General features: G+C 44.3%; 2 protein-coding genes across 3 annotated transcripts; one reads left to right on the top strand and one right to left on the bottom strand.

Annotated features, from left to right (window-relative positions):
• Window positions 1–588: 588 nt before the first annotated feature.
• memo1 (mediator of cell motility 1) lies at window positions 589–8,787 on the bottom strand. Of its 2 annotated transcripts, none has more exons than XM_086180918.1 (10): window positions 8,302–8,787; window positions 6,924–7,005; window positions 6,764–6,832; window positions 6,476–6,588; window positions 5,964–6,075; window positions 5,347–5,489; window positions 4,763–4,839; window positions 4,175–4,279; window positions 3,428–3,494; window positions 589–1,034 (listed from the first exon to the last, which is right to left on the bottom strand). In XM_086180918.1, the coding sequence occupies exons 1-10, from the start codon at window positions 8,360–8,362 to the stop codon at window positions 1,009–1,011; spliced, it is 855 nt and encodes a 284-aa protein (XP_086037044.1). In that variant the 5' UTR covers window positions 8,363–8,787; the 3' UTR covers window positions 589–1,008. The 2 variants fall into 2 exon arrangements, with proteins under 2 accessions (XP_086037044.1, XP_086037043.1); XM_086180917.1 differs by having other exon boundaries at window positions 589–3,494; window positions 8,302–8,399; window positions 8,579–8,782.
• An 817-nt stretch (window positions 8,788–9,604) lies between these two features.
• spast (spastin) lies at window positions 9,605–15,772 on the top strand. Its single transcript, XM_086179881.1, has 16 exons — window positions 9,605–9,970; window positions 10,063–10,146; window positions 10,222–10,305; window positions 10,388–10,554; window positions 10,633–10,760; window positions 10,873–10,966; window positions 11,065–11,139; window positions 11,261–11,332; window positions 11,822–11,897; window positions 12,021–12,112; window positions 12,203–12,282; window positions 12,741–12,783; window positions 12,876–12,955; window positions 13,037–13,107; window positions 13,746–13,786; window positions 13,887–15,772. Exons 1-16 carry the CDS (start codon window positions 9,853–9,855, stop codon window positions 14,010–14,012), a joined length of 1,431 nt encoding a protein of 476 aa, XP_086036007.1. The 5' UTR covers window positions 9,605–9,852; the 3' UTR covers window positions 14,013–15,772.
• The last annotated feature ends 10,542 nt before the right edge of the window (window positions 15,773–26,314 follow it).

Here is a 26,314-nt window from a genome sequence, read left to right on the forward strand (position 1 = left end):
AGTTTGAGGGGAACCTTATGAGGTAGAAATACAACCCCTCCATGTTTAATGTGACAAAAGGGAAACTGGGCCCTCGTCACGTCTCTTCAGCTCAGCCACTTCCACACCACACCACGTGGGTCACAACAACCCAAGTTTTCTTTGGAACCACAGGGATTCTTTTGACATCTGCCACACAGGAACAATACTGCTAATTACCTGGGTTAGGCATTATCTCAAGTATTTTATTTAAATACTTATATAAATATAACACAAAAATTTGAGTATTTACACTCCCTGCAATGGAACTGAACTGCACTTGTGTTCCTCCAGTCCTCTGGCTCCCTCTGCTGGTGACATTTGCCTCACCTCTAAATAGACACTGAATATTCACTCTTGATATTTAAATAAAATTCAAGATATCTTTGTTCCTGATATCCCGTTCTGGAAATGTGTTACTATACAAGATGGGTTGATGAAATACGATAACAACCAAGGCAACGCTTCCCTTCCTCCTCCTCTGCAGTGCTGGAGGTACACTCGCAAGATGTCCATTAAAACCGTTCTCTGGGTGTGATTGTAAAAACTAGAAGAACAAGACGACAGACATGCTTTTCAGTACATTTTACTGTTTTGTAACATGAATCCTCGGCCTCATCTGAAGAGCCTTTAGGGATGCTTTTATCAGTGGAACCTGAGATCAAAAAACTCCATTTAGGGAGCAGTTAAGTAGTATGTTTTAGGTTTATGACGTGTAAGATCCCATTCTCTAAGCAAGAAAAATAATAATACAAAAAACATTTCTAAAAGACAAAACAAAGATCCATAAAAAAAAAAAAAAAAGAACAGTGTTGAGGTTCAGGCTTTGTCTCTCTACAGGAATGAGGCTAGGTGGAGAAAACAGAACACCACTCCCTGCTGGAGAAAGGAGATAACAGTGGGCGCCATTTAGACCAACAGACGGGAGGGTGGACAGGTCACATACTCCTGGAGAGCTTGGTGAGCCGGAGACAATGCTGGGCACTGGGTTCAGGGGGAGGGAACATGTGGAAAAACTGAAAGTACACACTTTTAAGATAAGACTACAAGTGAGAAAATGCTTTATATGTGGATGTGCAACAGTGATAAAAAGGCACAATAGCACAGTGTGTCATGCTTTACTAGTTTCCCTTAAATTATCGCCAGGGGTCAAGTGACTGGGGATTCATCCTTCAGTCTGCGCCCACTTGGTTCAACCCCTCACTCGCCTCTTATGGAGCAGAGAGGCAGGACTGCATCATCTTAAACTGGATTATTTGACTTCAGCAGCAAAAGTCTTCCTGTACAAAGTCTGGATCAAACCTCCAATCGATGGTGACGCGTAGAGAACCTATACTGCCACCGTGAATCATCAGGGTTCTACTCTCAACCTGTTCTCCTTAACAATAGTGGTTCTTGTGCACGTTTCAGAACGCAGTCATTCATCTTCTGGGCGACCGGAGCACAAGAAGCTAAAATGCAGCAGGGAGGAACAATCGTCTGGTTTCTGGTTTCTGTGTCAACCGTAAAGTAGACATGTTTCACTATCCCTCCCTGATACAGATTCTGATACTTGAACTTGTACATTGGCCGAGACCAGATAGCTAAAACATATTTTATATATATATATATATAATGCTATATATATATACATATATACTAATATACATCTTTTTCCTTCATCTATTTTGACAGTCGCCTTCCAAACTATTGATACTGGACACGTCACTGTTTTACTGGTGGGATTTTCTCTCGTGAAATATTGACACATTGCTTACTCCATCCCAGTAATGTTCTGTCCGTCTCTGCTCTACAACAGCGGTGGAAGCCCAGCACAACTTCCTGCGTCGGCTGCTATTGTAGAGCAGTGAAAATGAACCAATGTCCTGGATGTTCCTCCAATATGAATCTGCGCTAACGAGAAAGCAGCAGGGTTGCATTTCAAGGTTCATAAATTGCGTGTTCTCAGATCAGTGCATAGACTCGCAGACTCACCGATCACATATTTTTCAGATGCTGATGTCAGCATGAGAACAACTTTATCTGACGACACAGAATTATGGCTTTGACCTGATCTTGAAACTGTAGCCGTCTGTCACTTGTTTTAGTTACTGTCTTGTGATTGATACCTGTAATGTCTCGGTAGCAATTGTGAGGTGAAAATCAATTCTAATACACAGAAAGGCAACAAAGCTGGAAAGCAAACTTCAATAAAGATGAGGAAATATTGAAATTTTCTTTATAACATCTGGCTCTCTGAACTCAAAACAGTTTCACTATTCAACCATTGGAATAACAGCTCCTACGAGTCACAACCATCTAAATCTTTAATCATGTTGTTCTGACCAAAACAAAGTCTTAACAGCTCATTATGAGCCCGGAGCCTCCTGTGGTCACTCACTCCAGAGATGCAAGGTGGCAGTGTAAACAAAACGAGAGGCGTCGGTGCACGGGGAAGCTAATGTGCAGCTGTGATTGCACTTGTAGCAGCTGCAGCGTGGCACCAGCCCAACCTACCTCCGATGCTACGAGCACAGAAGTGGAATATCTGGAAGCAGCGTGCACTACTCATTTATCGGGCAAACTGTTACTAACGATGACATAAAAGCATAAATGACAACACTGCTTCTGTTCAAACCTACACACACTACTTAGTTCATACTATCATGTCTAATACAACTCAAAAAAGGGATAAATAAATGATAAGATAATATTTCATAAACTAATATGAGAGTAATTATGTTTTTGGTTTTGTACAGGAGGAGGTTAGTGAACCTTGTTGGATGCAGCCCTTTGTTAGCATCTAAAAACATACGACAAGTTGCATGTAGCTTGAAGCACTCAGTCATTTTCATCTGGCAACATCTCAGTTATCTTCCGTTAAGATCTGCAGTTTTATTTTCATCACTTTTCTGAGGCAAATTACATAAGCACAAATTGCCAAGAGTCCAGAGATTGCTTGTTACAACTCAAATCCATCACTTAGTCATGAAAATAAAGAGAGGGACTAAGAACGACTACAGTCCTTGCAAGGACCCCTCCCTGTTTTACTCCCGGCCAAAATATTGAAGCACCCTTCCCATCTCCTCGAACCGTTTGCTCCTTCCATCTCAAAACTGCACTTCAAACACAAAGTATCAAGCTAAAGTTTTGAGACACACTTCAGACTGAGAGGAGGATGGAGAAAGAGCTGAGTGGGAGACAGAGAAGGGAGACTGTATTGGCTTGGAGTGTCTAGGTCCTTCCTGCAAATAGTGGGCGTAGTTGGGGCAGAGGGGTGGAGGGGAGGGTGTTTAATTCGGGTTATGGCAATAGATAGTAAGGGCAGGGCTGCAGTGCTGCACTGGCTCCTGTGAAAGTTGACCTCAATGAACAATGAGTGCCCCGGCAGCGTAACTGACCGAGCTGTCCTGCCAGTTCCTGCACTCACTTGACTGGGCGTAGTTCAGGAACGTGAAGTTCATTTCTAGACCGTTCTTCCTCAGCTCCGCCACAGCCTGCAGGGCAGCAACACACACTTGGTCACTGATGTGGTCTGTGAGGGTTGTGAGCAAACACACACAAAGCTAACAGCAATTAAGGATGGTGTCGCATCTGCGCATTATTTCTACATTAACAGGATAGTTTGTTCTTCACTGCCAACTAAACCCTCCAGAGGAAGTCACAACGAGCCGCAGCCGCCCCGTCAGCGCCTCAGTGTGGCGGGCAGAGGGCTTGCAAGGCCACTACTTGTCACTGAAGGAGTAAGGAATGGATTAAATGATAAAAATAATAATCACAATTATTTTCTCTAGTATTAATATCATGATTTCACGCAGTCATTAATGTCTTTGCAAACATCGCACCCGCTTGCTGGTTCTTGTCACTGAAGTCAAATAAACAAAACCTGAAACTGAAAATAAATTTCATCCCGATCGTTGTGCAAAATATTGGGAAAAAATGGATTTTATTTCATAGCTGGGGAACCCGTTCTGCAATATGTGACCCTTCCTCTTCTTTGTAAATTGTTCTTTCAACAGGAAAAAAAACAATAAAAGAAAGTTCCTGAAAAAACGGCAATAAATTTCAATATACTGCCAGCCTGGAACTGAACAGGCCTTCCCTACCGACAGGAACCGGGTTCCCTTATTTTTAACTGTTCAGAAAAATGAGAGAGATTTTCTTGTGTGGTACTCACATTTAGCAGCACTCCAATAGGGTGCCGCCCACAGATGGTGTTGCGGTACTTCTTTAAGTAGTTGGTGAACGACATGGGATCCAACTGCTCTATAATGCCCATCCCCTACAGACAGACAGACAGACAGACAGACACACACACACACACACACACACACACACACACACGGCACACCATTACTGTCTTTGCAACTTCGCCCAGAAAGAGAAAAGAAATGTTTTTTTTGTGGGCAGGTTATTTTTAACAGAATCAACTCCATATGTTTAATCTTTGAACATGATTTTCCAATACTATAATAAATTGAAAACACAATCCCGATGTGTTCAGGGTTCATCGTGTTTGTCAAAGCAATCGTGTCTTGTTCCATTTAGACTTTGTGACTCCAGACTGTAACTCCTGATGAGTGAGTTGGAGAAAACAAGCTCTCTTATCTCTTGAGAACAAACTTCACGATCATGAGACAACAAAACCACAAATCCATCCATCTGTCCTTTCTTCTCTGAACTCAAGACATTAGCACGTCCCACATGAGCTTAATATGACAAACAAATCCTGCAACACTTGAGTCAAACATAAATCCGTAGTTACCATTTTATCAAGGTGCTCAATTGACCTATAGATCTCCCCTTGGGATTCATCGTAGTACGTGTAGCGGAACCGTTGACCTTCGTAGAGGCGGACATGAGAACAAAGCACAGACGTGACATTTTAGAGGACACAATCATGTGCACATGCACTTTATGTTGTAAAAGCATTGCAGGCAAGGAGTCCATTTTCGGCGTCCATGTTCAGGGTTCAACATTTTATCAATATATTTCAAGGACATTTGCACCTTTACCATGGCCATATTTTCTCTGTAACATCTATTTATGCGTGAAAGATAAACAGAGATACCACTTAAAAATATGACCAGTGGACATTTAATTAAAATCATTGGCATGGCTTGATACAACATAAACATGTATTAAAGTAAATCAATGTGAGGCAAAATTTAAAATAACCGTTCATTTCCCTGTCAATCTTAACTGAACCACATTTACTTTAATATTCTGGTATTTCTGAAGAATATCTCCCCAATTTTCTGCCTTTCTTTATGTCTCAAAAAGCCATCATGGCCTGGAAGCGTCTGTTTTCAAATCCGGTGACTTTCCCAGGTTCTTTGTGGTGCTTACCCCAGTGGCAGAAGTCCGATGAGATGATGAAAAGGTTGGAGGGGTCTGCCAGGTACTTGCTGAGCAGCTTCCCGTACTCTTGTTCCTTAGTCTCACTCAGCGCACCCACGAGCACGGGGACGATGCTAAACTCGTCTTTGTGGCTGCAAAAATGAGATCATTGAAACAACTTGAGGACAGTGACTGGAGCTCGTTAGGAAACCGCAAACAAGCACAGGTGAGTTTTAACTTGTCACTTCGTTCCTTTATGAAAATTTGGCAGCACTCAAGTTCCATCAGCGCCGCATCCTTCAGCTGTGGGAGTTACTGGAGGGAATTGGTCAGTCTGTTGGTACACCACCTGACTCCTGCTTTTCTGAACCAAGAACAACTCTGACTCCTGCCAAGCTAACAGAAGGCTGAATCAATTATGCATAATGACATTTCCCGTGTATAACAGCCCCGATGTGACGCTGGTGCTCAGCACGCAAAGACAAGCAATTAAAACAATGATTCCTTTAAAAAAATTAATCCCCTTTGTTTCTCAATGATAGTTAAGAAAATGTTCAATTCTGTTTAACTGTTCCCTCCTGAAGCGGTGCTGATTGTTTTCTGTAATGAACTGCAACATGTTTTACCTCTCCATGGCTTTAGCAGTGTAAGGCAAGTGCATTTCAATACTGTGCTCATCTTCGTCCGTCTGCAGACTCATCCGCTCAAACAACCCCGTTTTCCAGAGGTCAGCATACACTGTAAAACAAAGGTGAGTTTCACTTTCATTTGCACACATTAACACGAGCCCTTCTACTTTTTTTGAGCTGAACGTTCATTTAAATTGGAAATCTTGATGAGCTGAGCGAAGCTTCGTCAAGGAGTGAGGCTTCATCGTTCAGAGCTGGAGATCTGTGGGGTCCTCAGAGGAAGCTTACAAGTGTATCACATCCCAAGACCTCCGGCTATCACAATAAGAAACAGACAAACATGGCTGCCTTTTAACACAGTGGCTGTTGGTTTGTTGTGTCTTTTAAAAGATAAAAGTATAAATACTAATCTCAACTGAAATTCACATGTATTTCATCACATCACCATTAAAATTCCAACCTCAATTATTGAGCTAGCACGTAAAAATGAATCATAAATAAATAAATACCCTTCTGATCGATTCTCAGGTCATAGAAAGGTGTTCTGTAGATGTCTGCAGGTGACAGGGCACAGCGGGAGAGGGGCACATGGTGTGAAGGTCCCAGGATGAAGACCCTACGACTGAGGGGTAACAGAGTCACGCCACCAGGACCACATTCTACTATCCAAACAAATATCCATTCAGCACATTCAATACAGAAATCATTCAAGAACTTCATTGATTTTTTTTTTTACCCAATCAAAGCATTTTCCTCATACGGAAGACAGAAAATACTCAATACAGAAAATGGCTCACGTAATAGCAGGATCAACCTGCTTGTAGGCATGTGCTGCACAAGCACCACAGTAGGTATAACCAGCATGTCTGAGAAAACAGAGAAAATCAAAAATATTAAATTCATAGATGGAGATCTGTACAGAGGAATGTAGTCTTCGGTGGGTCGGCGTGCGCTCACGGGGCTATGATGGCTCGAGCAGGTCTGATAGTGGACTGTGCTTGGGACAGCCAACCTTCTAGCTGTGCATTCAGCTGGGCTCCTTCAACAGCAAAAACAAAACAAAGAGAGAAAAACGTTATGTCAAACACAGAAATATACAACAGTTCCTTTTATGCTAAATAACCAGATTAAAGAGGAGATTCCGGTTCATTGTGTTCTGTCTGTGCACAACCGCCAACACAACGCAAACTCATTTCAGAGACCAAAAAGTAACCTGGGGGGGGGGAATCCTCATTAAGAATGTTCAGAATTCACACCATTTTGTGTCAGAAATTGAGCTTAACAAATCCATCCTGGAAACTATACAGGTCACGATCAGTTTCTGGTCATGTGTGACAGATGTAGATGCTGCCAGTCCTCTAAAATTGGACTATTGCAGTGTAACATTCAGGCACTCACTCTGAAGATGAGAAGCCCATAATGATCTGCCTGCAGTGCTGTGCAACCATGTCACACCTCAGCTCTCTCCAGATCGAACACTGTGTCAATATCCATCAACCTGATACTTAATAATCTGAGTTTATAGCTAAGAGCTCACCAATATGAGGAAGACACAGACAAGAGCACTGAATCTACACCCAGCAGCTTTTACTCATTGTGCTTGTATGCAAAATTCAGCGGGAAGGTTTTCTCTGGGCTTTAGCCACTGTACACATTCTGTCGAAAGGGGTATTATTACAATGCAGACAGGCAGGCTTAGAAGGATAAACAGGCAATGGCTAGCTGCTGAAATGGGGGAAGGGGTGCAACATGAATCTTCAATTTTCTGCCCTGCCCTTCCCAGTCCTTTGTTCATGGCAGGGGCTTTTTTTTAATACGTTTGAGCAAGACAGGGTCGGTGATAATCGAACGAGACCATAACAATATAGGCAGCTTTAGTTAAATAGTTTCTGGCAAGCTGATTCGGGGAAATGTCTAATCTAGCCAGATGGTTGGTAGGCCAGGAAGTTCTGTATAATAGCCAAATTAGCCTTTCCTAAACTGACAGTTTGGACTCGTTGACCAAATTTCTGACCAGCCTAGGTTGGGTTCTTTTTAGAAGATTTCCATCGACATCCGATGATGCAGTGCCGAATAAACTCAAGCCAACCAAACACCGACGAGGGTAACACAGATAAGGCAATCAATACCAGCTAAATGCTAGCTCCTACTGGCCGACTTTCCATCAGCTGTATTAATATTACAAACCCGATGGTAACTATTGTACGGAGTCAACAAAATAAAACGGCGATTCAAGAAAACCAGAGAGCCAAACGAATAAGACACGCTGCCGTGTGAGGAAACAAACGGCCAGCTAACGGTGTGCTAACACGGCCGGTGCTCTGTTGACAGTTACCCGATGCAGAGTACCAGCTCCCGGCGTGACTTGCTTCTCGGCACACCACTCGGTTCGACATCTTGGTTCCCAAGCCGCCTATTTTGGTTCACTTAAATCTTGTCAGGCGAAAAAAATAAAATAACAAAAGCCAGTGTTAGTTAACACAGATGAAAAAGAAAAACAGTGACTGCTAGCTAACTTGTTCGGTGAGACAAAGAGCAGTAGGACCGGAGAGGCAGCTGAGCTAGCTGGCTAACAGGCGCAGTGTTCCGTCAGCTGGCTGCGGTGTTGTTACCGGTTAATAGCAGGTTAGCCGGACACTGAAGCTAGCGGCAGCTTCTAGCCAGTCTACTGATTCTGAGGAGGAAATGGGGAAAGGCACGAGATACGCAATATGTCTGAAATGCCGATCTCAAGCAGCCGGGGGGACAATAACAAACTGAGGAGCGTTCATAGTTTAAATCAGGGGATTACTAGTTACAGTGTTTAGTCAGGTAAGGGGCGTGTCTAAGAAGTCCTCACGATGTCGTTTGTGTACGTTGATTGGTTGCTTGATTAAAGAGTATCAAACGATTGGTTGAAAAGTTAAGTAGGCGGAGCCTTTACTATGACGTTGTTGGGCTATTAAGACGTTATTCTGATGGTTAGGTGACAGTGAGGAAAAATAAATAAACCATGACATCATAATGACAGACTTGTAGTCAGCGTGTTCTCGCTGATGATACCTGGTAGGCCATCTTAGTCTCCCACTGTGAGGACTTTACTCAGCTGAGAGTTTGTTTTGTTCTGTAAATTTCCAAAAAAACAACTTATTCGTAAATAATTTCACAGCTACTTGGACTCTTTAAAGGATTCCCCCTCCTTTTCATTTTTATTTGCTTATTTTATATACCCTGGGGAAAGCTGCTCTCAGTAACATCCGAGTTCAGAAAGTAGTTCATGTATTGTTACTTATATTCAAGGATGCATTAAATCCAACAATGCAGAAGTGTCTGATACATAGACCTGTTTCTCAAGCGTTGACCACATCTTTTGCCCACGTGACCAATATCAAATAACCTAAAATACTGATGGAAATTTATTTGTCTGAGCTGTCCGTGTCTTTGACCTATTTGAATATTTTATACTTGGTGTTTCTTCAGCTCGTAGTGGAGTTCTAGCTTTTATTCCAGGTGAATCTCTCAGTACAGGATAGTACACAATTTTAGGTTAAATTACTGTGTTTTAAACGTATTACTTCGTTGAACGCTGAAGCATATGATTGGAGAAATTTTGCTTTCATAGCGAAAATCTTACCGGAAGTTACCTTTTTGGCATCAGACAGGAAGGGGACAGTGACGTAGCAGTACGGGAAAGCGGAAGCTAGCGGTGGTAGTGCTTGTGTGCTTATGAGGAGGCAACTGAATTGAAATATGTAACTTTAAGGTTGGATTTTGGATACCTCAGACTAAAAGTTAGCCCGTTTATCGATGCAATTCCAAGCTGAAATTCACTGTGTGGTGTTTCATAACTTGCTAACTGAGCTGCTAACGTCAACATTGCTAGCAAGAGAGCTGTAGCGACAGAGTAATGTCGGTCAAAATAAACCCGAGTAAAGGCAAAGACAGCGGCGACGTTGTTAAAAACTACCACAAGCAGGCGTTCGAGTATATATCCAAGGCACTGAGGATCGACGAGGACGACACAGGTTTTCTTATTGTGTTTTAAGAGCTAACATTGCTAGCTACTAGCTGTGTGTGTGAGACGGCTCATAATAACGCCGCTGCTCTCTGGTGACAGGGGAGAAGGAGGAGGCTCTGCAGTGGTACAAGAAAGGGATTGTCGAGCTTGAAAGTGGCATTGCAGTTAAGATCACGGGACAAGGTAACATCCAAACACTCACATGATCATGGAAGCCGGCATTGACATGCTTAAGTCTGGCTCTCTTTTTGTCCATAGGAGAGCAGTATGATCGTGCCAACAGACTTCAAGATAAAATGCGCACCAATCTCACCATGGCGAAAGACAGGCTTGCTCTTCTAGGTCAGATCTGTCACGGGATTCATGTAAATTACATTATGTTCTGCACTCTTTGTACTGAGAATGAACACTGCTCGTGTTCCAGAAGCAACATTGTCATCTAAAAGAAGGAGTTGCCCCCAGAACGCCTCAAATCACACACTCCCGCAGCCCAAGACTGTCCCTAAAAGCCAGCCGACTGCGCGCGGTGTGTCCGGTAACATCAGGCACTCCACAGCTGTCAGGCCACCGACTAGAGCCGCAGAGCTAAAGGTACGTACAAGTAAGCTAAGTTTTTATTTTAAAGATAATAATTATGATGCACTGTGTAATGTTTTCATAATGGTTAAGGTGACTCCACGGGTGGGAAGAGCTCTAAACGGAAAGTCTGAAAAACTGCCCCAAAAGAGGGAACTCAAAAACTTCAAGAACGTTGACAGCAGGCTGGCCAACATGATCCTGAATGAGATTGTTGACACGTAAGTTGAAGCAGTGCTACAAGAAGAAGATTCCTTTTTAATGTCAGTGGAATGTTAAGGATCAGCAATTCTATGCCGTGTTTAAAATGATATCTTGCGCCGTTCATTGCAGTGGAGTCTCTGTAACATTTAAAGACATTGCGGGGCAGGACCTGGCCAAGCAAGCACTTCAGGAGATTGTCATCCTTCCTGCCTTAAGACCAGAGGTTATAAACCTTTCCTCTTTAATTTATACGTTTGATATTTACCACAGTTCTTATCCAAGTAATTTACATTAAATGCTTCATATTGATTCGCTACTTAGCTCTTCACTGGTCTGAGATCTCCAGCGCGTGGTTTGCTCTTATTTGGCCCACCTGGAAACGGGAAAACCATGCTAGTGAGTTGAATGATCCCTCAGCACAAGAAGCACATTTATTAGATCAAACTTGCATTACATTTTGCATTTAGCTTTAATGACCATTTATTGGCTTAATCAGTTTTTAACCTCTTTTTACCAGGCCAAAGCTGTAGCAGCGGAGTCAAATGCCACATTCTTCAACATGAGCGCTGCCAGTTTGACCTCTAAATATGTAAGCAGAAGCTACTCACCTAGCGGTTGTGCTGCGGCTGTGGGCCGGCTCAGCGAAGGCCCCACGGAGTCTGTGCCTTGCAGAAATACCTCTGTCCCTCTGAATCCAGAAGCCAAATTTTTAGTACAGTTGTTTTCCTGACGTTTTTTTGTGTTTTTTAAAGTAGAATAAAATAGTGGTTTTACTTGGGTTGTAACAGCTGGAAAATCACTTGCTTGTGTGAGATTTGATCAACCGCCATCCTCATTCTCATAGCAGACAAGAAAAACATTTGTAAATTACTTAAATTCCACGGAATTAAAACTGGAGAGCAGGCGGAGACTGAAGACCATACATTTGAATGTTGTTCGGAGTAGACAGAGTTTGATCTTCTGCATCGGCCTTAATTTTAGGGGCTCTGTTTGGTACACTTCTCCACAATAAACACGAAATTGAACGTGGGGACGAATTCGGCCGCTGTTGAAAACCTTCTTGTTAACCTCGTTGCAGGTGGGAGAGAGTGAGAAGCTTGTCCGAGCTTTGTTTGCAGCTGCCAGAGAATTACAGCCCTCCGTCATCTTTATTGGTTTGTTTGACACAATTAAGGGGCTGCATGTATTCCAGCCTAATTCTAATGTTTGCTCACAACAAATCCTCACCAGCTTCACTGGGAACAAACTACTCATTCTGGATTAACTTCTGCTTTCAGACGAAGTGGACAGCTTGCTCTGTGAAAGGAGAGAAGGAGAACAAGAGTTCTCTCGTCGATTAAAAACTGAGTTCCTGGTTGAATTCGATGGGGTAAGAGCAGCAGTGCTGTTTACACGAGACTGGATGACGAACCATCAGAGAGCTCCGCCTTTACTCCGCCGTGGTGCTTCCTGGTTTCAGGTGCAGTCAGGAGGAGATGACAGGGTGCTCGTCATGGGAGCGACCAACAGGCCTCAGGAGCTTGACGAAGCAGTTCTCAGGTATGCTCTGCTCCACACGTTCTGCACTGCTGTTGTCGTGACGACCAGGAGACGTTTGGGGAGTGAAACTATGCCATAATGTGAAGCTAAAGCAATGAACCAGTTACAAAGACATAGTTTTCACAAGTTGGGGGGTGTCTGACAATCAAAAGGTGTTCCTCAGGATTGTTGTTTATTTGGTTACTTGAGACTTAGTCTTTCTTAGTTTATTTTCCTCCTTTTCTATGTCAATAACGATGTACCTTGGTTGTCTTTTGACTTTTGGGTTGTATGCATTCATTAATAATTGGATATCAACTATTAGTTTAGATCGATAGGGAAGCAATCGATGATTAAATAAGCTTGTCGTAAACTAAGTCGTCAAGTGTTTGACCCCTTTATTTGCTTTGTGACAGTTTCTTTTGCCTTGTATTCTTTACATATTCTGAATTATTATTTCCATCCATCAACCTGTACAGGCGCTTTGCAAAAAGGGTCTATGTGACATTGCCTGATGAGAAGGTACTTGCATGCTACAATCAGTGTCCAGCATCATCTTGGAAATGTAAGTGGTGCTCATTCTCAGTCGCACTCACTGATTCTCGTCCCTGCAGACGAGAGCCGTTCTTCTTGAAAATCTTCTGGGAAAGCACGGCAGTCCCCTCAACAAAAATGAGCTGACCTCTCTCGCAAAGTGAGTTCTCATGGCGCGCAGCAGTTCCAGGGCCTTTTTTTAGTGAACCTGCTTTCATCCTTGAATGTTGTTGATTGACAGAGAAACTGCAGGATATTCAGGAAGTGACCTGACGTCGTTGGCCAAAGATGCTGCACTGGGGCCCATTCGAGGTAAAGTCTCTTGATCACATGATCGTCTGGTTCTTGTACGTGTTGATAAGGTTCATGCACATTATCGAACGATTCACATGGTTCACGTGACGCTGGGACAAAATGACTTCCACGAGAAAACACGCCATGAATGCTAATGAGTTGGATGTTTCTATATTTTAGGTCTCTGACGCGGTCTGTACTCTGAATATGCTGAGCTATTAACGCCATTCAACGGCCAAATGCAAAGCACCCATCGTTTGAAATGAAAAGGTCTCGTGATAAAGTTCTGATTTCACTTAAAAGTAAAAAAAATCAGTTTCCTAAAAGAAATGGGAGAATATATTGCATTTCAAACAAAATACAATGTTTCAAATGGAGCCATGAGAAAAGGGATTCCTGAACCCTGAAACCAGGGAAAGCGTCGGATGAATTCATGCCAGGAGCGAGATGAAAGCCATGGGGAGCTTTGAAATGTCAGTTTAGATGCTTTGTTGGTGGATTCTGCAGCCCAGGTCCATGTACAGTGTCATATTGTTCATGTGTTTTATCACCTAGTCAGTGCGTGTTCATGTGCATCATACGGGATTACAGCGCTCATATGCATCCTCTGTCACCCGGTTCACCTTGGTTTTAATATGAAAACCTCTCTTGTGCAGAACTGGGACCAGACCAGGTTCGCCATATGGCAGCCAGTCAGGTGAGTTAGAATGATTACAGTACCACAGAACTGTTGTACTTGTGCTACTACTACTTGTACTGAGCAATAACACACAGAAATATCCTGTGCTGATTCACAGATGCGCAACATAAAGAAGAAAGACTTTGAGGATTCGCTGAAGCGCATCAAGCCCAGCGTCAACCCGGCAACACTTGAAATGTACAACAAATGGAACAAAGATTTTGGTGACACAACAGCGTTTTGAACAGGAGTTGAGCCCTGTGTTTTACTCTATGGGTGCTCTGCGTCAACAAAGGTATACTGTTTCTATATATATGACATTTGGAATGATCATGGTTGAATTTCCTGTTTTATAGGAAGGTTTTGCTATTATGGTTTTGTATGATGGTCCTTTCCTTATGACTCCTTGTACATTATTTATTCTCAAGAATGTTCTGCAAATTTACAAGTGATTTCTGTCTTGCCTCAAGAGGGCAGCAAGCGTCTCTGAATCCTGACGTAGCCTGGCGTGAGTAGATCATGTTCCACATCCATGACTTACCTGATGTATTGACATGTTGATGGTATAGATCACCAAGTGCTCTCTGTACACACACACACACACACACACACCTGTGATAATTGGAAAAAATGGCCAAAATGGGGTTGTTGTTTTTTTGGCCATTTTTTCTTTGTTCATAAGATGTGTAAATGGTTTGTTCGTTTGTTTGTTATTTTCATTTGCAGTTTGTAGATGGAAACGCATAGGTTGTGTTTGAAAGTGGGAGACTTTATGAACTGTTGTCTGACACCCCACCCCCCACCCCCCACAAAAAAAAATCCCTGAACAGAACTGGAATGCCTTCCTATTTCACCACAGATCAATAAACACTATACACCAGTGCTGCGCTTCACTTTCTGTTTCCGACCTCCCCTCTGTGGTCTCCCACCTCCCCTCTGTGGTCTCCCATCTCCCCTCTGTGGTCTCCCTGCTCCTCTGCGCCCTCCCAGCTCCGTCTAGTATCGGCAGATATCTTGCCTGCAACCATACATGTGTGGAATGCAGTGACTCGTTATTAATGGAAATGAAGAGCATGTTCTGCAGCGTTGACTGTCTGCTTGAGTGACAGGTTGGATTAAGTTTGCAGTTTTGGATATGTCACTTACACTCATGGGCCCGTCTGTATTGTTCATGTGCATACATGTAGATTGAAGTGTCTCACAGAAAAAGTTTGATAAATGAAGTTATACAGCATTCTGCTTAAGACCTCACGCGCCGACAGCTGCTAATAACCAGGCCGCTCGTTTGCTCGCCATGTGGTCACTCATATGTCTTTATTTTAGCGTCCTCCCAATTTTTCCACTAAAAAACAACCTCTCTCCCTCCTGCGGTCAGCTGCTGCCTGTGGTGGATGTGGTGCAGCAGCTGCATCATCTGTCCTGCAGTTGTTTGCATTCTCTGCAAATGAAAACACGTTATGCAAATAAAGGTTATCCTCTGACTTTTATTTCCACATCATTAATTACATAAATAAGACATGACATGCAAAACACTGCAACCCCACCTCGGACTATTCTCTTTCCCTCAGGGGGGAAATGTTGGACGCAGTGTGTTTTTGAACTTGTCATGACTGAAGAGCCTCTTTCATGATGCCAGACAGGAATGGAGAGTGTTCAGTGTTGGGATTTAGTCATCACCCCTGTTTACTCTTCACCGAGAGCATCCTGCACACAAATGCTCTTTATGACAGACTGGTTGCGTGTTATTTCTCCAGTGTTTGACTTACATGCGTGAGTATAATTGAATGCCCGCCAGTGGTAAAAGTAGTTTTATCACCGAAAACATTCTTGAAAATGTACAGTAACACATAGAAAGCAATGATCATAGGTAAATAATGTGTTTAAATGTACTTTATTGCTGAGAGATGATGGTTGAGGTGGTAGATGAGCGAGCAGCTTCCCTTCTTGGTTGCGTGTCAGAGGCTCGCACCTCCACAGTGGCTCATTGATGCTTCGACCGCAACATCCACTCCAGGGAAAACAGAATAGGTGATCATTTGATACCTCCAGTGAAACAGCCCACCCTGTCGAGAGCAGAATAAAAGTCAACTCAGTGAGCGCCTCTCACTGACTGAGCAAACAGTCTGAGTGTTTCTTCAAGTGGCCCTTTATGAAAACACCGTGCGGCTGGGTGAGGTTTTGTTATGATGTGAGCGCGTGTCTCACTTGGAGACATCAGGGACTGAAGGGATTTGTGGACGTATTCATTAGAAACCAGACGTAATACGACGCTAGTATTTCCCGCACAATTGTACACTAGACTCCAAATATCACAATTTCATGGTTTGTTTGTTTTTTTAAGAAAAGCCCGATTTTAAATTGTCGAGCGTCTAAAGTGAAAGAAATTTCTCTCCAGATTTGGCTGTTTTATCACCCTCGGATTTAAGAAGTAAGTCAGGGCGTGCACAGTGGAACGCCTTCAGGGCTAAGTTGTGTCCTCTTTCCAGCACTGGCTGCTTCTGTTCCAGGAGCCTGCACACCTCATACATAACCTCATTTAGCATCAGAGTGTTATCTTTCTGTCTCGTGGGAGGCCAGAAGCCAAGTTTAATATTGTATCCAATGGCAACATCTGTCTTTTATGAGCAAATTTATTTTTCTTGGTCTGTTTGTTTAGGTTAAGAGGAAAAATGGGGTGTTGCTGTATAAATATACGCATACCAGTACATGCATACATATATGAATTATGCCAGATCAGCCGTAGCGTGGAGCAGTCAGCCGAAGCTGGGATACTTAGATTCAGTTCATCCATCATGGATGATATGGAACAAAACATCCTTTTTTTTCCTCGCTTATTTGGTGGCCGCAAGGTTTAAGTTGTTCCCACACTTTAATCGATTTGTGGCAATGAGATTTAGCTTGCTTCCACGAAAGGGTTCATTTGTAACTTGTTCCCTCAAATAAATCAAGGCGTGAGAACAAATCATATCTCGTGGTTTTGGTCTTGGTCAGGCTAGTGACATCACCAACACCACTTTATGGCGCCATGTGTAACCGCGGTCGTGTTGCTCCGCCAAACTAAGTGGCTAACAGTACAGATTTGCCAAGAAAACAAATTAGCATATATTCTGAAACGTTGAACAACTGTTGAGGATTCGATCGGAACCTCAACCAGTCACCAAATGACAAAAATGTAAGAATAGACCAGAGAAAGAGAGAGAGAGAGTACAGCCGAGGGGTTTTATTCTCAATAGTCTCACAAGTTCTACAACACAGAGAAACAGAAGTTGCCCACGTCGAGAAAAGCCCCCCCCCTCACATCTCATCGACCCATCTTTATAGTCAAAGAGGCGTGCATTCTGACACCCGGTGCATGCCTGGACTTACAGTAGGTAAGTGTGTGCATAGGTGAGTGTGTCTTTGAATATGCATGTATTTTGTGAGTGTGAGTACTTTGACCGCAACATTTGCAAGATTCTCTCCCAATTCTTAAGAGATGGAATGTCCGGAACTGGTGTGTTTGTGTGTGTGTGTGTGTGTGTGTGTGTGTGTGTGTGTGTGTGTGTGTGTGTGTGTGTGTGTGTGTGTGTGTGTGTGTGTGTGTGTGTGTGTGTGTGTGTGTGTGTGTGTGTGTGTGTGTGTGTGTGTGTGTGTGTGTGTGTGTGTGTGTGTGTGTGCGCGCGCGCGCGCGCGCGCGCATTCGTGTCTTGGCTACTGACATTGTTGTGGTGCAACGAACTTCTCGGAACATTACACTCCTCTCGGTGATATTAACATCATCTCGATAACAAATCCATCCAAACATGGGGGTAATTCCTGGGACATCGATGTCTTCTCAATAATATTCCTTGGTGTTTGTTTCCCTTAGTGTTCTTCAACCTAACACAGAGAATCATACATTTTGGATATATGGCCATACATTGTGCTACTACACAACTCTTTTAGCTGTCGCCATATTTCAGTCCGCAACCACAGCTGACCTTATTCAGCCTGTATTTCTATGGATGTTCTCAGAACCCAGAGACTTTCAAACACTGATAATTCATTCATTAGAACAGTGAGCATCTTGGCTGAGCTGAGCCGGAGCATTCTTAAATCTATAAGAGCACACGACACACATACGTTTGAGAATCGTTTCAGATAAAGATGTGATAAATCCCTTGAACAGAGGTGTGATAGGGGTGTGTTCACGCCGCCTGATTTGTAGCGTCGGATCCAGTTGACACGAACCACCTGACTGCGTCTGTTCAGCCTTCCGCCCTGGCAGTGACACACAGGTCTGTGGTGAGGTCAGTAATAGCTGCTCTCACACCCTCGCTATCTAATTTAGGAAGGCAGCACCTTTTTACAAGGTGCAGAGGGGAAGCTCCAGCAGCCGGAGGTGCAAAACACAACAAAAATGAAAATGCATGCCAACAAGCTAGAAAACACGACAACACGGGAAAAGCACAAAATTTCACAGCATGAAGCCACAAAACGAGTGAGGGGAGATTGTTTTGCCTGACTCAACAGAAAACAGTTTTTAGTTTGTTTTAGCCTTTTCGCTGCGGCCATTTTGACATGCGATAGCAGTGATAATAAATCATTCCTCTCTACAACCCGTCGGGGTCACACTTGATGCTGTTCATTTATAATTTTTAACTTGTCTGCTGTGAAAGGGGTCTATAATATATTTTTCAACATTGTTAAGCAACATCTGTTGTGCAAGTGACTGACAATCAAGGGGATAATGGAAGTGCTTTTCATTGAGTCATTTTGAGAGGAAACGTGACCCTTGTCTGCATGCCTTGAGAGGCTTTTTCTTCCCTCTGCTGCTACAAAACTGGAAGAAAAAGAAGAGAAGATTGTGGTGGACTCACTGTCACATCAACACATGACCTGCAAAGCCAATAATCTCCGTAACCTCTGAGAGGCGATCAGGAGCCAAGGCCATTACGACCTCTAAAACTCTGCAAGCGTATCTGACCTGACACATGGATCTTCACCAACAGCACATGCATGAGAAGGTCGCTCAGATGTTCGGGTTCCACTTTATGAAACAGTTTCTGCGTTAATGGTCAGGAATCGGGGTGTTGTTCCTTTTCCATCCCCCGCCCCAGAGGACGATGGTGGGGATACATATTCAAAATTAGACAGAGATGGACGTGTTGAAACGTGCGATGACGCCGAGGGGAATGAGGCACTGTCAGTTTGAGCTGCAGGCTGCCCCGCGGTACATTCTTTTAGCTCGTGCAGCCAAAACACTCGCTGAAAAATGAAAGTGCAGTGAGGAATGAGCATTTTCACAGAAATAATGCAGCGCTTTGCTTCCCCTACTCCTCTTTTTATCTCCGTGTTAGCCTCCCCTCAGGTCATTCATGTGAGGACAGGCGAGGTGGAGAAGCTCCACCTCTGACCTCGGTCAGGTTCACCGTGCAGCACTTACACAATCAGCCCATCCCTACCTGGCAATGTGACCCCTGCTCTCTAGCTCCAGGATTCGTACGGATGTTTTGAATCTAATGAGGATCATATTATAGCTGATGGTAGTTGTCAGTCTGCTGTGATGATGAACTTCAGTTGAACTCACGCGCAACAGTTTTGATAAAACCTCTGGAAGGTATCGAAAAAGCACAGAGGAAAAGTCACTGGGGTCACTGGGATTGACTGTCTAGAAACATGAATACATGTACAAAATTTCACAGCAACCCTCGAGAGAGTTGTTGAAAATCTTAAGCTTCTTGCTAATGGCTTTCTGCGACCGGAGAGACTCTTTTCCATACACTCTTTTGTATGTGATTTAGGAGGCGTGTACAAGATTACAAGCGATTAAATGTAGGTCTTTTTGAATATGATTTGTTTTGGCAGGTAGTGAGGGAGTCAAGCAAAAGACACATTCCTGCCTTGGCATTAGCGATAGACCCGAAAGGACTGAGGCAGTTTGCAGACTCACAGGTGTGCAGATCTGAACATGTTGGCACGCTCTGCCCGCTGGTTAAGCCCCCCCACCCCCACCCTGCCTTTTGAATGAAAGAGCACATTTGTAGACGCGAAAATAGCGTGAGAAATACACACAAATCAAACTCAAAATATCTGCATCCTGTCATGATGGATTCTGAAGCATCTGACCACATGTTTGTTTGTGTAGGACATTAAAATCTATCAAAGTCTTCCTGCTGGAAGCCGACGCTCCGTTTCATCAGGATATTTCAGAGCAGAACACCAGGAACAGGCCTTGAGTGCTCGCAGCACCACCAGCACTCACTCATCGCTCTACGACACCACGTTTTCTTCACTCTTATTCGGCGCGTGGATTTTTTGTGGTTGATTTCGTTGATCCCAGCAAGCAGCCCCAGTGTCGGTCAGGGTCTGTGAAAGCACTTGAAAGCGAACCTGCTGCCTCCGAGCACTCGTGTCATGGTCATGTAGCAGACCTTGACCTTGGTCACATGACCTCTCCAACAAGCATGAGGGGCTCAGTCTACTGGGGGATGGGTCCGGGGCACGAGGTCACTCCGAGGGTGATGTTTTGCAAGCATAGCACATCAGCTTGTCATGGTGATTTGGTTAATTCAGTTAATGTAGTGTGGAATTGTTAAGAAGCAACTGAAAACCACTTTAACTGAACGGAAGAAACTGGAGCCGGAGACGAGTGGAGGATTATTAAATATACGGTATCACAGGGTAGCGCCACAGCACCAGGAGTTATAAAGTTTAATGTGCATCATTCAGCGTCCTGTGTAAATATATAATTAAAGTCACATGGGAATTATGCAATGAGCCCAGAGGAGACACAGATACCTGGAATCATGTTTGCAGAGTAATGACGGACTGCAAACCTGTATTTAAAAATGATGAAATTACATTAATGAGCTACATACATGGCAGTTTTATGTATTTATTTATTTCATGCAGATAAGAAATTGCTGCACCTAAACTCCAGCGTGGAGGAGGTGATCGGATGAACGACTGGGCTGATGAGATACGTCACCGGGATCCTCTGGGGAGAAGAAAATGCGTTGACAGTTTTAAGTGTTGCAGGAAGTTTTCATGGTGTAGGTTGAAATGAGAGGTGGGAGACGCCGTCCCGGTGTTGGCTTAGCTGTTCTCTCACACTCTCACCATAAAATAGCATGTGGCGGGTGTTTTAAGTGGAAGTCCAGATCTTGCCAGGTGTTGCGCAGCAGAGTTAAGTGAGTCACTCCTCGACTGTCTGGTATGTTGTCCAGGTGGTCGGGAAAATTCTTCCTTTTAAGTGAAGCCAGGCCTCACATATGGAGATGAGCTGCAGGATGCAGCTGAAGAGACACTGAAGAGCGTGTTTCCTGACCGCCGCTGTTGCGCAGTGTTCATGCTGTATATCTGTCCTGCACGTTTAAGATGAATCTGCATGCAGCTGAGGTGTGTGTGTGTGTGTGTGTGTGTGTGTGTGAGTGTGTGTGTGTGCGTAGTACATGAGCATTCTTATTACAAGACCATTTTTCATGCACGTCTGATGGAGTTACTGATCTGGTCATGTCAGCAGCTCTGATCATTATGTGCCTTTGCTCTTATTATATCCATCCATCGTCATCTTCCGCTTATTCCTACACATTAAGGGTCGCGGGGGGGGTGGAGCCTATCCCAGCAGCTACGGGCGAGAGGCAGGGTTCACCCTGGACAGGTCGCCAGTCCATCGCAGGGCCAACATACAGAGACGAACAACCATTCACACTCACAGTCACACCTACGGTCAATTTAGAGAATCCAATCAGCCTCGTCCCCAATTGCATGTCTTTGGACGGTGGGAGGAAGCCGTAGTACCAGAGAGAACCCACGCAGACACGGGGAGAACATGGAGACGTTTTCTGGTGTCTCATTTGTTCTGTAAAATTTAAAACTTAACAGCAAAAAAAAGACATCAAGTTTGTGTTCAAAAAGTTTCAGTTCACTGAAACTTTTTTTTCGTTGCTGCTGAATTGTTTCATCAAATGTTCTTCAAACTAATTGAAGCTATTTGGAAGACAGGAGATGAAATCTGTATGATTTTTTTGCCTTGTTTATCGTTTGTCTGTTATTGGTTGCCGGACCTTTGAGGGTGTGGCCTGAAGCACTTAACCAATCATAATTCTTCAATGCTGAACTTGGTGGCAGCCAAGTTTGCAAACTATTTAGGTAAAGCAGCACGACACAAGTGTGTTGAATCTGATGCGACTCTGAATTGAATTCCTTAGATGTTATACCAAGTGTACATGAAGGGAGCTGACTGTAGCCTTGTTATCGGCTCACCAATAGGTGGCGCTATTCGGGCGGTTTAGACTCTCAGCTGGAGCAGAGACACTCAGCAGTAGGCTACACACAGAGTTTTTCGTGGTAAAGCAGTACTCAGAACTTTGTTTTAGAGCTGTCGGTGATTGAAAGACTTCTTTGTACTCCCTCAGGATCGTACAGGTAAAGTGGGTGTGGCTAAACACCCATACAGCGCTGTGAAGAGGCAAGCAAACGCAAGCTTTCAAAAAACAAAACACACACACGAAAAAAGACAAAAATCCGTATCCAAAGAAAAAAATTCCCTCACATAAGGGATAACAAGGAGGAGCAGCTCCTGGAGTCAATTAATATTACAGTGATGATGACGATGATAATTAATATCATTATCAGCATCGAACAAGGCTGCACAATTGACTTTGTTGCATCGTCAAATGTGTTTCCCTCCAGGGATTCCAGTTATCCAAGTTTTGGTTCGTAACATGTTTCAGTGGTTTTGTACCGATGATATACAGTAAAATTGTCCAATTTTTCCCCATAAATAATTATAAGCGTTATCATTTTTCTTGTGAACAACTCAAGTTTGCCTCGTCTAAGTTCATGTCTCCCTTATTGCTCCTCTTTTTGTTTGTCGCTGCTGTTGTAGCTTTTGTGGGGGTTTTTTTTGTCAGGTTTGCGATTATGTGTTGCATCGGGTTTGTTTTTCCATGTGTAATGTAGAGGACAGTTGGATTAGTGAGTCATCTCAAGGGAATAAATAGATATCTGGATGACTTATTGTCCATTTTTGCTTTCCGTTGCTCGGTGTTATTTTTCTCTAGTATTTGGCTCTCTTACTGCAGTGCAGGGGAGTTGAACTGGATCAATAAACACAGGGTGAAATGTTTCTTCCCGTGATCTACCAGATAAGTCTCACGTGTTGTATGTTTTCTGGGTGTTACCTTCCAGATTCCCGCAGTACGTTGGCCAACTCTGGACATCTGCGCAAGTGAATGTGAATAATTACACACCGTTAGGAGCTTCTCACTGACTCCAAGCCGGCGTAAAAGCCTCCGGTAATCTTAATAAGCACTCCTATGTGTGCACATCTTTGAGATGTCCTGCATCGTTGATAAAACTAAATCGGAGTGAGGCGCTTTGAAGGGGCCGCATACACCCAGCGGTCAGCAGGGCAGTTTTGTGTCAGTCCCTCTTAATTAGGCTCAAACAGGCCGGTGTCATGAGGGTCATCAGGTGCAGAGAGGGTGTCATCTTTAAGGATAACAAGTTTTTGTTGAGGGGGAGGATAATAGTGTTCCCCTGTAACCTGCTGTCACACACGGGTCAACTCACCGACCCAGAGAGAGGGAGACAGACATCAGGCCAGCCGGGAACATCCATGATGTTAACGGGGTCACGCTTTTTTTTAGGGGATTTGAAATGCTTGTTTGACGCGTCTTTGATGCTGACTGACACTTTCAAGCTTGTTGACTTCTTTCTGCCATCATCAGAGGCGCCCATGCGCTGCAACACATCAGGTTAGAGGACAGTGAGCACAGGATCACAGTGGCGTGATGGGCTGTCAGTTTGTGAGGCTCCTGCAGCTGCGAGCGTCTCCCCAGAAGAGCGAGGTCACTAATCTGCTCAGTCCCCCTGAAGGCCTGAGGAGAATATCCAGGGTACCGAGTCAGAGCACAAACCTTCCATTCATACCAGGTAGGAAGCTCCTCCGTGCCAACCAGGGCTGCAGACTTGCCTGTTACTCCAGGTGAGCTACGAGAGAAGCAGAGACAGCACCTTGGAACTAAAAATCCTGACTGTCCCTGAGTCCACATCCCCGCAGGATGCAACCTTTTCACTGCGGATTCACATTTCCGCATGGAAATCACTCCATATTTTGGCAAAATATCCCCTCGTGTCAAAAGTGATGTGGAGGCCCCTGGAGGAAAGGCGTGTGTTCAACTCTAAATGAGACCTACTTACATAAGTAACCTGCTTAAACAAACAGGCTCTGGAGAAATTGCAAACTGGACCCAGTGCCCAAATAAATGTTTGCATGTGGTTCAGAGCCAAAGATCTTGAGCCACAAAACCAATCGCTTCTCAGGCTCAACACAGAGGCTGTGTTCATTTGCTTTTAAATGCACGCTGAACAATTCCTCTATTCTTTCCCTAAAAGGTTTATTTATGGGGTATTATACAAACTGTAGTTCAGACAACAGTGCAGGCCTTTTCCCTTTAATTGTTACAGATAAGAACAATAATGCAAAGTGGTCTTTTCCTGAGTACAGTTTCAAGAATTCTGACAACAAAATAACAGATCTGTAACACCATGCACTTGTTTTGGGTCAGTGAGGGAACCTCTGCCGTGGTTCCTGACGAAGGCTGAAAGTCCGCCATTTGTGGGTTCCTCTCGTGCTTCCGAAACTTTTACTTTCTGAAGGGAGCCCTTGATTATGTCAGCTAACAACCTGTCACGCAAATGTTGTGAGAAACAACATCCATGTGGAGCATTCGAGTAATGTATAGAGTTGTGATGTGATGACAGCGTCCATCTTTATGATCCCACATGACTCCCAAGGGCCGGGGCCTTGTTGAGGAGGAGGTGTGAACATGTAGTGGGCAGGCGGTGGTCGTTTGTGGGGTTTTGTCACTGGACCTGTGCCATCTTCACCTGTTAGCCAGCTGGATGTCATCGTCTCTCTGTTCAGGATCCCTCCATCCATCCATTTTCTACCTCTTATCCTGTTAAGGGTGGTTGGTGGGTGGAGCCTATCCCAGCAGCCTTCAGGTGAGAGGCAGGGTTCACCCTGGACAGGTCACCAGTCCATGGCAGGGCCAACACATAGAGACAGACAACCATTGGCTCTCCCAGCCACGCCTACGGTCAATTTAGAGTCTGGATTAACCTGGTCCCTCTTGATGTCTTTGGACTGTGGAGGAAGCTGGAGTACCAGAGAGAACCCAGCAGGAACAGGGAGAACATGGAGACTCACACAGAAAGACCCCGTGATGGAGCCAGGGCTCAAACCCGGAACCTTCTTGCTGGGGGGCCACAGTGAGGACCACTCCTCCACCGGGCTCTGTTCAGGATCGGTTGGAGTAATTTTTTTAATCATTATGTCTTTTTTATCATTTATTTATTGCTTTGAAAGACGTCAAATAATACTTTCTCCATCAATATGGACCCCAAAAAATGACAGGCAGCCCATTTACCATCATACAAGCAGCCTCTGTGTCTGAGCGCCGGAGTCCAGACAGGGAGACAGGGAGTGTGTGGAGCTTTTGAGGAGATTCTGTATTGGTTTCTCGACCTGGTGTATGTCCTGGTGTGAAGAGAGGCTTTGTTGCCCCCAGACAGATCCTACCCTTTAACACACACCTCCATAATAGTATCTGTGTCTGTGACTTTCCATTTGGAAAACTGTGAGCTCTTAACCTCCTCGGGTTCCCTCGAAAGAGAGAGAGGGAGAGAGAGAGAGAGAGAGTGTGTAATCATCATAAGCTTAATGACACAGTGCTCTACTGTGATCGCCAACACACACGTGCCAAACCGTGTAGGTGAGAGTTAATCTTCATGTCTTCCTGTTGCGCACTAACACCAGAAGACTGTGCCCTTACAGTACGTGTCACTTGGAAAAGTCATGTAAAGTGAATAGTGAGCTGCCTCATACCTGCCCTTGCCTGGTCCCATTCTATGTTGCTCTTTGCACCTGCTAAATGCTGTTACCTCCTTGACCTTTAACCTCTCAGTTAAGCGCAGCAGCAGCGTAATCTCAGTAGCAGATGTCCTCGACACCGACGGCAAGCCAGCTCACTTTTGCAGAACTCTCACTGTAAGAGGGTTCCTTCGTAGGTGTGAAGGCCATTCATGAAAAATATGTGAACATGACTTTTTCTGTAACCCATAAAACGAAACCTTGCGCATTAGCATCTGGCGCCGCAAGTTATGAGGTTCGTGTATGATGCCTCCAGCAGCCATTATCACATTATCCACTTAAACCGGAGGACTCCTTCCTCAGAGGAATCAGAAAACCTCTGTGACTCTGGGAGCTCAACAGTCGGGGATCACTGCGGAGCTTGTTGCGCCGCGTCTCGTGGTGATGGTGGGGGTTGACCATGACTGGGTTCTGTGTTTGCTTCTGGACGGGTGACAGTTGGGGTCAGAGGTTCACTTTCCCCTCAGTCACGTCCCTCTCTGTAGACTCGATTTCAGAGGCTCAAAGAAAGGGTTTGACGGGGAGGACTCGGAAGCAGTGAGGCATCTGGCAGCGGCAGCAGTCGTTCCCTCCACATCCTGAGGGCAGGCAGAGCTGCTCTGTGGCGGCCGAGGAGGGGAACAAGGTCCACAGTGTGATCTACA

The sequence above is a fragment of the Aulostomus chinensis genome, chromosome 16 (assembly GCF_037954235.1).
Source record: "Aulostomus chinensis isolate RoL2024-O1b breed Wild chromosome 16, RoL_Achi_v1.0, whole genome shotgun sequence".
NCBI lineage: Eukaryota > Metazoa > Chordata > Actinopteri > Syngnathiformes > Aulostomidae > Aulostomus > Aulostomus chinensis.

Coding starts and splice junctions, on each gene's coding strand:
- memo1 (XM_086180917.1), bottom strand. CDS start 8,362: ATGTCGAACCGAGTGGTGTGCCGAGAAGCAAGTCACGCCGGGAGCTGG. Junction 7,006..8,301: donor GAGCTGGTACTCTGCATCGG/GTAACTGTCAAC, acceptor TTGCTGTTGAAG/GAGCCCAGCTGAATGCACAG. Junction 6,589..6,763: donor CAGGTTGATCCTGCTATTAC/GTGAGCCATTTT, acceptor GTTACCCCTCAG/TCGTAGGGTCTTCATCCTGG.
- spast (XM_086179881.1), top strand. CDS start 9,853: ATGTCGGTCAAAATAAACCCGAGTAAAGGCAAAGACAGCGGCGACGTT. Junction 10,306..10,387: donor AGACAGGCTTGCTCTTCTAG/GTCAGATCTGTC, acceptor CTCGTGTTCCAG/AAGCAACATTGTCATCTAAA. Junction 11,140..11,260: donor GAAACGGGAAAACCATGCTA/GTGAGTTGAATG, acceptor TCTTTTTACCAG/GCCAAAGCTGTAGCAGCGGA.